Source organism: Cololabis saira, chromosome 11, assembly GCF_033807715.1.
Source record: "Cololabis saira isolate AMF1-May2022 chromosome 11, fColSai1.1, whole genome shotgun sequence".
Lineage (NCBI taxonomy): Eukaryota > Metazoa > Chordata > Actinopteri > Beloniformes > Belonidae > Cololabis > Cololabis saira.
Genome location: NC_084597.1, coordinates 45,134,162 through 45,144,630, shown reverse-complemented (window position 1 = coordinate 45,144,630; position 10,469 = coordinate 45,134,162). Strand labels below are relative to the sequence as shown.

The 10,469-nt window shown below is 40.8% G+C and overlaps 1 protein-coding gene and 3 non-coding genes across 4 annotated transcripts; 3 read left to right on the top strand and 1 right to left on the bottom strand.

The window, feature by feature from the left end:
* Window positions 1–219: 219 nt before the first annotated feature.
* Window positions 220–3,402, bottom strand: LOC133454808 (E3 ubiquitin-protein ligase TRIM21-like). Its single transcript, XM_061733533.1, has 2 exons — window positions 3,174–3,402; window positions 220–2,125 (listed from the first exon to the last, which is right to left on the bottom strand). Exon 2 carries the CDS (start codon window positions 2,114–2,116, stop codon window positions 470–472), a length of 1,647 nt encoding a protein of 548 aa, XP_061589517.1. The 5' UTR covers window positions 2,117–2,125; window positions 3,174–3,402; the 3' UTR covers window positions 220–469.
* Window positions 3,403–6,765: 3,363 nt separating this feature from the next.
* Window positions 6,766–6,839, top strand: trnat-agu (transfer RNA threonine (anticodon AGU)). Its single transcript has one exon. It is a non-coding gene; the product is annotated as a tRNA-Thr (tRNA).
* Window positions 6,840–7,996: 1,157 nt separating this feature from the next.
* trnat-agu (transfer RNA threonine (anticodon AGU)) lies at window positions 7,997–8,070 on the top strand. Its single transcript has one exon. It is a non-coding gene; the product is annotated as a tRNA-Thr (tRNA).
* A 1,814-nt stretch (window positions 8,071–9,884) lies between these two features.
* trnaq-uug (transfer RNA glutamine (anticodon UUG)) lies at window positions 9,885–9,956 on the top strand. Its single transcript has one exon. It is a non-coding gene; the product is annotated as a tRNA-Gln (tRNA).
* Window positions 9,957–10,469: the final 513 nt, after the last annotated feature.

Sequence of the window (10,469 nt, the reverse complement as noted above, 5' to 3'; positions counted from 1 at the left end):
AGAATAATTGGACCAGAGCGTGTTTTTGATCAAATTGAAGTGCAATTCATGGTGGATGACCCTTGACATCACACAAGTAGGTGCATTCTTATTTGTGGTCTGCAAGATCCTTCTCTGTCTCCTGACATTAATATAAAAATTATAATAAAAATACTAAAAAAGTCCTCTCTCTGCTCTATTAAATATTAATATTAATATAATAATCTATATAAAATATTGAATCATTTATATCCAATAAATGATATAAATTGATCCAAAATACATCATTCTAATTGAATATTTGGTTGCAATAAGAAATGAAGTCACATCATGTGATCATACACTCCTACCTGAACCACACACACACACACACACACACACACACACACACACACACACACACACACACACACACACACACACACACACACACACACACACACACACACAATGAACATTGAGAGTTGATGAAGATTCATTACATCAAAGATCAGACAGTTTGATTGACAGGACAGATGATCAGAGGAGCAGAGTTTTTACCTCCATCATTGAGACAAGGACTGAAGAACGGGTGTAGTTTCTCCCTGAAGGAGCAGCCAGTAAAGGAGTAGAGAAGTGCTGCAGCATCTACATCATGAAAGGAGACCAGACCCTCTTCATAATCCACAAACACCCCCAACTTCTCAGGAGGAGAACTGGGATGGAGACGGACTGGAGGATCATTATTAGCTTCGTACTCGTTTCCATCTCTCAGCCAAACAGTCCAGTAACCATCCTGAGGACTCAGATTGATCTCTCCCTTCCTGTTGATCGACTCTCTGGCCACTCCGACATCCCAGTCAGTCTTTCCTTTAACCTGAACCTCAAAGTAAAATCTGCCTGAAGAGAAACTCTGTTTTCCTAAAACACAAGCAGATGTAGAGAATCTCTCTGGATTATCTGGAAGATTCTTCTCCACATCACCATCATACACTTGTTTTCCATCTTCAGACAGGATGAGTTCAGGACTTGCTGTATCAGGATCAAGAGTCACATCAGCTTCAAACTGCTGGATCCTCCTCAGCTCAACTTCAGCGAGCAGCTTCTTCATCTTCTCTCTGAGGTTCTTCTCCAGCTGGTCCACACCTCTCACCACAGTCCCCTCATATGAAGGTGGATGGACTCTGACCTCTGTCCAGTTCTTGGTGGGTGGAGCATCTTTCAGAGATGATAATCTTTGGAGGAGGTGGAGGTGATCTTCAGAGCGTGAGAGCTGCTCCACCTCAGAGCTCCTCTTCTTCAGCTCACAGATTTCCTGTTCCAGATCTTTGATGAAGTCTTCAGCCTGTTTCTCTGCAGTTTTCTGTTTGTCTTCCATCTCCTTCATGAACTCCTTCAGACGTCTCTCAACAGACTCCTTCAGATCAGTGAAGACCTGAACACCTTCTGCTTTCTCTCTGTCTGCAGCATCGTTACTGATCTTCAGAGACGCTCTGATCTCCTGTATCTTCAGTCGTCTCTTCTGGATCATCTGCTGAATCTCAGCCTCTGTCTTCTGCAGCTCTGCCTTCTTTCCTTCATATTCTTCTCTCAGAGGAACAAACTCATGATTCTTGTGGTCTAAAACAGGGCAGAGCGTGCAGACACATGTCTGGTCGGTCTTACAGAACAGCTCCAGAGGTTTATCGTGCTTCGTACAAATCCTGTCCTCCAGGTTCTCCACAGGCTCCACCAGCTGATGTCTTTTCAGACGTGCAGCTGTCAGATGAGGCTCCAGGTGAGTCTCACAGTAGGAGGCCAGACACACCAAGCAGGACTTCAGGGCCTTCAGTCTGGTTCCAGTGCAGACGTCACAGGGAACTTCTCCTGGTTCTGCAGCTTGTTGCTCTGAGCTGCTGCTGCTGGATTTCTGTTGAGCTTCACGTCTGAACTCAGAAACCATCTCTCTGATGAAGGTGTTGACTTTCAGCTGAGGTCTGGTGTGGAACATCTCCTGACATATGGGACACTTGTAGAGAACATTATCATCCCAGAAATGAGTGATGCAGGTTTTACAGAAGTTGTGTCCACATGGTGTGCTGACTGGATCAGTGAACACGTCCAGACAGATGGAGCACAGGAACTGATCTGCAGATCTCAGGTTGCTGCCAGCAGACATGTTGGTTCTCTGGAAACAAAAGTGAAAGTGTGAAACATACAGCTGCAATAATGAAATGAAGAAGTGAAAAACAACGAGAGAGAAGGAAACAGAACAAAGAATGTCATGAATCCTCAGAGAAAACACCCATCTGACAATAAAAGGAGGAACGTTTCATCAACACAAGTTTAGATTATTAATGTCACGACTCCAGAATAATGAACTATTTCATGTGAATCATTTTCCTCTAAACGTTCCTGTTCTTTGACCAGAGTCAGATTGAGTTTTCCAGAATAACATTTAGTAAACAGAGTTGAAGTTTTGTCGTCCCGCTGACAGAAACACAGTAAATGTTTTCTTCTGGACTCACCAGTGTGTCCAGACTCTCTGCTGAGTTGTTGAGAACAAACTCTGAAGTCTGAATTTACTCAGAAACCCAGAATCAGACAGGTTTAGTCTCTGCTGCAGCTCTTCTGTCACTCTGACCAACCTGATTCACTCAACCATGTGACGTTGAAGTTTTCCTGTATTTCCAGTTCTGCTCCTCCTACAGTTCTGATCTTTCCACCTGATTACTGTCACGTGACTTTCATTATGCCTGTTTTACCTGATGTTATCTGTCGTTGCCACCTGAAAACTCTTTACTAACTCACATCAGTCACTTTTTGTAGATAAACACTAAACTCTTCACCTTCAGCTGTTCGACATCTCTGTTTGTGCTGGAATCTCAACTCTTCATGGCTGTTTTTAGGATCTAATCAGGAAGTTTTTATATTTTAGTAATGCAAAAGTGTCAGCAGGAACTAAACATCATCCAGAAGCTGGGTCGGGTCTTATTTAAGATTTAAGATTTTTGAACCATCTCTGACTATAAACTGTATTTGGGCAGCGTCCAGGTAGTTATGTCAACAAAAAGATTTGTGTTCTATGTCTAAAACTGAGATATGAACCAGAAAAAAAGAGACTTTTATACACCTGAAGCTCCTGAATGGAACTCAGAAATTGTCCAGAATAATTGTGGAAAATGAGCATGTTTCCATTTCCTTTTGAAGCAGGAAATGTGATGAGCTGGACTCACCAGTGTTTCAGAGACTCTGCTGAGTTGTGGAGGAAAACCCGATGGACTCGCTTGGACCTTCTTTCAGAGACGAACAGGAATCTTCTGGACTGGATTTCTGCTCCGTCACACTTGAACTTTCCTCCTTCCTCCCTCTGCTCTGGTTCCTTCCTCTGATTTACAGGATTATTGTCAAACAGCAGAGTTGATGTGATGAATAAGATGAAGTGAAGCTTCGTCTGCAGCTCGTTGTTCAAACATTCACCTTTACAATGTTGTTTATCTTAAATTAACTGGAACATGTTCAAAGTTCAGATCATGACTGGGCGGTACGGACAATAAAACTATATTCCTCCTCATTCCTGCTGCTTTACAGTTCAGACACTTCCTCTGCTTGCTCTCTGCTTGATTTGCTTATGTTATTGAATTTATGCTGATTTTCCCTTGATTTTTTCCTTCTTTCCATGTGAGATTACCTGCGATAGCTTCTGGACACTATGAGCAAGCGAACACACAGCAAAGTCTGTGCATTATAACAAATCATGGAGTGATAATCCTCCCTGGAACTGTCTCTGTGCAAAACCAAAGAGTAAATCCTGTCTCCTGAAACAGGGAGGACGTATCACAGGCAGGGTGGAGGGACCTGAGGGGTTGCAGACTTATTCAATTAATCATTTCAATGTCAAGTATGGAAGCCCATAGGGGACTTTATTCAAATGCAAATGTAATTCCACAATAGCATTATAATTTTCCACATATGCATGAGTTATTTGGGACAAAAATGAAATTAAAATGCAATAATTCAATTTGAATTTTCATTTTCACATACTTGTATGGGCATTCTATGACAATATTAAAATGAAAATGGAAAAGCTGTTTCACATTTCATTTTGAAATATTTAACCTGATTTACAGAGGACAATATTTAAATGCAATAAGAAAAACAGCGCCCCCAGGCTAATGCATTTACATTTAAATGTCACCAAGCTCTTTTCTGGACAAAATTTAAATTAAAATGCAATTTTCTAACAACTTGCAAATTAAAATGAAAACGGCATTTCACATTTCATTTTCAAAGACTGAAACTGCTGCACAAAGGACAATTTTCAAATGCAATAAGAGAAACAGCGCCCCCAGGCTATTGCATTTACATTTAAATGTCACCAAGCTCTTTGTTGGACAAAATTAAAATTAAAATGCAATTTTCTAACAACTTGAATGTTCAAATGACAACGGCATTTCACATTTCATTTACAAAGACTGAAACTGCTGAACAAATGACTATTTTTAAATGCAATAGGAGAAACGACGCCCCCCAGTCTATTCCATTTTACATTTACATATTACAACGCACTTTTAGGGACAATATTCAATTTGAAAATGCAATCCGTCACCTTTGCTTTGCCCTGAGCTCAGACTCACAGGCTCACGCCAGGCTACAGTAGCAATACAGCCTTCACCCCACTAGTCGGCGCGTAGCTCTCAATCAGTACGTTTACATGCAGCAGTTCGTAATGATAAACATTTGTATGTAAATAAAAAAGTTGTACCCCAAATTCTGCTGTGAATTCTCTATCACACATGAGTCTGATAAATTATTAGGGTTAGGATTGTTTTTATGTGAGTAAGAAATTAGGTAAGAAATTTACCTTTTACGTCTCATTTATTCATTCACACACGCACTAATATATTTGGGAAACAGTGAGGCACCAAATATAATATATTTTTGGTGACATTTAAATGTAAATGCAATAGCCTGGGGCGCCGTTTCTCTTATTGCATTTGAAAATTGTCCTTTGTGCAGCAGTTTCAGTCTTTGAAAATGAAATGTGAAATGCCGTTTTCATTTTAATTTGCAAGTTGTTAGAAAATTGCATTTTAATTTAAATTTTGTCCAGAAAAGAGCTTGGTGACATTTAAATGTAAATGCATTAGCCTGGGGGCGCTGTTTCTCTTATTGCATTTGAATATTGTCCTCTGTAAATCAGGTTAAATCTTTCAAAATGAAATGTGAAACAGCTTTTCCATTTTCATTTTAATATTGTCATAGAATGCCCATACAAGTATGTGAAAATGAAAATTCAAATTGAATTATTGCATTTTAATTTCATTTTTGTCCCAAATAACTCATGCATATGTGGAAAATTATAATGCTATTGTGGAATTACATTTGCATTTGAATAAAGTCCCCTATGGGCTTCCATAGTCAAGAGTTAACACCTTGAAGGTTTCAGTCTTTTGAATACAAGGCTGTACAGCTGCAGGCCTCATCCAGAGTCCTGTTTGTGAAGGTTTAAAGGCCCCCAAATACTTTGCAGACTTGTTTGATGACCTCAGTGAACTGCTGTCTGTGATCCGTGTTGATTTTGAAATGTTGCTGACCGTTAAATGTGAGGACCTGGAGGTCAGAGCCAGGAGCAACAACGTACGGCTGGTAGGTGGAGGGGCTGAAGGTGTGGCCCAACTGAATTTGTTGCGTCCCTCTAGTGGAAGACTAGGGGCATTGCATGTTTGACACTGAGATAATAAAGGTGAATGGCCAGGGATCCCATTGAATGAATGTAACATCACAACTAAATACCAAAGGACCAGGTACCATTCAGAATGATATGAATAAACATAAAATAATGAATGTATAATATACAATAAAATAATAATTAAATAAATGATAAAACAGATAATTGTAATAGCAAGGAATAATTCACAGACAAATACCATTAACCCCAAATTAGCTCCCAGATGTTGAAACTAGTTTATGTAAGAATTAAATTCAAAATCAGAGGGTATCACCTGCATCACACTGATCCACAGATAATACCCTGCCAAACACTATCCATGAGGCTAAATTAAACCTTCATTTATAACTCCTTTGTGCTTTGGTTATAATCTTAATTGGACATTTCTCCCTGGATACTGTACATTAATGTTTTTATTTTGAATAACTATGTTTGCTTTTTGTTGCAGTTATTTTCAATAATCATTTTTAAAAACCTACAACAATGGCAGAGGACACATGAATGGAAAACAGAATCAAAAACATCTCACTGTACGACTTGGATCTGCTTCATTCTGGGTGAGATGTCAATAATGTTGTACACCTCATATATGACCTTATACTATATATACTATTATAATACCATATATACTTTTTTCTTTTCATTCATATCCATACATACTGTTTCATTTACCCATATCCACTACATATATAATACTGCTCTTGATTTAAAAAAGGAAAAAAATACATACAAATAAATAATGAAAAAAAAAATAACGTAAATAAAAACAAAAAAACAAACACAAACCCTGATCTTAGTCCCATTATTGACTAACATGACCTTCCAGTACGTAAATATGTGTAGCAGGTATATAAGACGGTAGCTAAACTGAAGTGACCTGTAAAGAGTGAATGTGAGGTAGGACACTAGAACCTACTGTCTCAAGTCTCTTTAACCACAGAGGGACTAAAACTCTCAACCTTCTTATCCAAAGTCAGATGCCTTGTCCTTTAGGACGTGTGGTCCACCAATGGCTTCTGTTTCTCATTCCAGCATGTCACACCTCTAAAGGTCTTACTGTTTTGATGTCTGAGACGAGGTAAGTGAGAGGTTGTGGAGGCCCTGTGGCTTAGTTGGTCAAAGCACCTGTCTAGTAAACAGGAGATCCTGGGTTCAAATCCCAGCAGAGCCTCTAGACTCATCTGTCTTTGACTTTGGTTGAGAAAAAGATCATAGATGTCTCATTCAACCATGGTGGTGAAATGGAAAAATGACATGTAGCTTAAAAAAAAGAAAGGCACATTGAATGTTTCTTACCCAAAGTTAATTCACACATTCAAGTTCTTCTAAGAGATGTGGACTGCTTGAGAGGGAGGTAATATCTGGTTCTTCTCCTTTTAGTCACTTTAATGCTTTGCTGTTCTTCACTCGTGCCACAAGGTGGGGTACTCCTCCAATTCTTCTTGACCAAATGTGTATTTCTTTACGTGGTGTTTCTGACAGTCAGTTACTTTCCAAGTTTGACCTCACTTAAAAAAGTCTCTACTTGGTTTGGGAGACTGTGCATGTAATTCAAGATGTTGTAAACCAGGCCTGGATCAAACATGCACATACATACGTACGTACATACGTACATACGAAAATGAAACACTCACCATGAAGGTCGGTTAGCTCAGAATGTCAGATTCTGGTGCTAATAACACCAAGGTCATGGGGTCAGTCCCCATACTGGCCAAACTGTTTACCACTAAAACTCGGGTTATCGTTGAAAGTTTCAGATTATAAAAATTTTATTTTGACCTGTCCAGGGGTCTGTCTCTCACCTGAAAATTAGCTGGGATAGGCTCCAGCAGACCCCCGTGACCCTGCAAATATAGCGGGTATAGATAATGGATGTACCATCAAGTACCTTCTCTGACATACTCACCCATTTAACAAATGTGTCTATAAACTGGAAGTACATCAGTTATCAATTCTGTAAAGCTGAAATAAACGTGTATGTTTGATTGAATCAGAAACATTAGTCAATAAAATCTAAAATTTGAAGTGAAGAGTTCAAATTTTTGGAGAATCTCTACTCTCTCCGTATATTTGCAATAACCCGAGACGGTAGCTAAACTGAAGTGACCTGTAAAGAGTGAATGTGAGGTAGGACACTAGAACTTACTGTCTCAAGTCTCTTTAACCACAGAGGGACTAAAACTCTCAACCTTCTTATCCAAAGGTTGAGAGTCTTGTCCTTTAGGACGTGTGGTCCACCAATGGCTTCTGTTTCTCATTCCAGCATGTCACACCTCTAAAGGTCTTACTGTTTTGATGTGTGAGACGAGGTAAGTGAGAGGTTGTGGAGGCCCTGTGGCTTAGTTGGTCAAAGCACCTGTCTAGTAAACAGGAGATCCTGGGTTCAAATCCCAGCAGAGCCTCTAGACTCATCTGTCTTTGGATGAGAAAAAGATGATAGACGTCTCATTCATTCATGGTTTAACTATGGTGGTGAAATGGAAAAATGACATGTAGCTTAAAAAAAAGAAAGGAACATTGAAGGTTTCTCAACCAAAGTTTATTCACACATTCCAGTCTTAAAGTTCTTGTAAGAGATGTGGACTGCTTGAGAGTTAGTTAATGTCTGGTTCTTCTCCTTTAAAGGGTTTTGACATATATAAAGTGGTCTCCCCTCACCCTGCCAGCAGAGGGGAGACGAAATCCCATGAATTTCAGCAAGGTCTGTGACCCCCCCCGACGTCACCTGAGGCGCAGAGGTTCGGCCTCCGCTTCTGAAACCACGCCCACAACCAGCTCTCTCCGCCGGCTGGAGCTTCAGCCATTGTTCAGCAGCGGTGGCTGTTTCCACAGCGAGGGAAAGTAGAAATGAGATTTTGCATCAACATTTACCCTCATAAAAGGATCAGTTCCCACAGCACGGACCCGGCAACTGCACACGAGTCAGCGGTAAGTTCCTTTTTTTTAATGTTATTTATATTTGTATGATCTTTGCATGGGCTAAGTATTTAGCTTAGCTCCGGAGCCCCAGCGCCGCATACGGAGCTGCCGGAGCTGCTCACGGACCGGACCGGCTCCAGTGTTCCCTAACGGAGCCACTCACTCGTTAGGTAAATTAGTAATACATTTTTTCTGTCTGGTTTCAAATCTTCCAAGCACCTGAAGCTGTTCAACGACACCTTCAGAAAACGCACGGTCCTTCCTTGAGCCAGCAATAGTGCATAAATGTTATTTATATACAACTCATATTTTATTTTTTTAACAATAAAGTTGCCATTTGTGAAAATTTAGTGTAGTGATTTATTTACAGTTAACATGATTCATCTGTCTTGTAACATAAGAAATTATGAGAAATCTTCCTCTGTGAAGACGAGGTGACTAAAGGCTGATTTATGGTTCCACGTTACACCAACGCAGAGCCTACGGCGTAGGGTACGTGTCGATTTAACGCAGAATCGTAATTCAGGCTTTAAGATCCGTTTACAGCGTGTAACTGAATGAGAGCGTCCGACTATCACGTCGGGGTGCGTGACATCGGACGCTCTCTGTCCACACTGAAACCGTTAAACTCGCGGCCAGTTAGGACAGTCTAATACAAAAAAAATAAAGCCATGGAATTGATTTTGTCGCAGAAGCTTCTCGCATGGGACACGTTTTGTGTACGACGCAATAATATTATTTGGATCTTGGAAAACCACTCTAGTCCTCTTCTTGGTGCTCAGGACAGGAAGGTCGACCATCTCTTTCTCACATTGGGTCTTATGCAGAAATTAATTTCGTTGCAGTTCCACAACTGACCAAAAGCCAGTCATTCTCCATTTACCTACACTTTAAAATGTCCAACTTTACAGGAAAAAAAGAAACATATTAGAAAGATTTTTTACAGGATTTTTCTCGTCATGCCCGCCGTTTTCAAGACATGTCAGTCACTAGCTCCACCACCAGACCCCACTAGCTCCACCACCAGACCCCAGGAACTTCCACCACCAGACCCCAGCAGCATTACCACCAGACCCCACTAGCTCCACCACCAGACCCCGACAAAAACTCAACAACCTCAACAACCCGGCTCACCTGGAGCCACCCAAAGACCCGGCTCACCGTCCGAACCCAGGGACCCGCTTTTAAGCCCCCCCCCGCACACTGACAGCACTCTGTCAGATGCTCAGGCGCATATTGCTTTTCACTCATGTTCTGGTTTCAGGACCACAATAAAACCACAATAAAAGCTGAATAGGGTTCCATGGTGTAATGGTTAGCACTCTGGACTTTGACTCCAGTAATCTGAGTTCAAATCTCAGTGGAACCTGCACAACCAGGTATCAAGGTTTTACCCACATGATGTTGTAGTATCAATCCACGAGGCTCCACCTCAAAAAACAACACGGGGAAATGGAAACATGGACACCATTAGACCTGCTTTAGGGGGCTGGAGTTACCCTAAGAACCTGTCGTTTTCAGCTAGTGATGCTAATGATGGTCACTGATCAATACGAAGGATCATTTCCAACAGTTGTTTCCCTTCACAGTTCCAAACAAATCTGATCAATTTTAAGAGATAATCAGAAATAAATCAGTCTTAGAAGAGATCTGCTTCATTCATATCTGAGAGAATTGTGCTGGGTCACATGATGTCATTTAAGCTGGTTAGTTAGTTGACAGAGTTGTAGGATTTTTGACACTGTCAGAAGGTTTGAAAGGAGTGACGCCGTCCCCCAAAGTCACGGACTGTTTAAGATAAAGGCTCTAAATTGTCTTGTTCTGAAGATTCACACACACACACATGCACACGCGCACACGCGCACACGCGCACACGCACGCA

What these genes read in the sequence shown, in the direction of transcription:
- LOC133454808 (XM_061733533.1), bottom strand. Translation starts at nt 2,116, where the DNA reads ATGTCTGCTGGCAGCAACCTGAGATCTGCAGATCAGTTCCTGTGCTCC.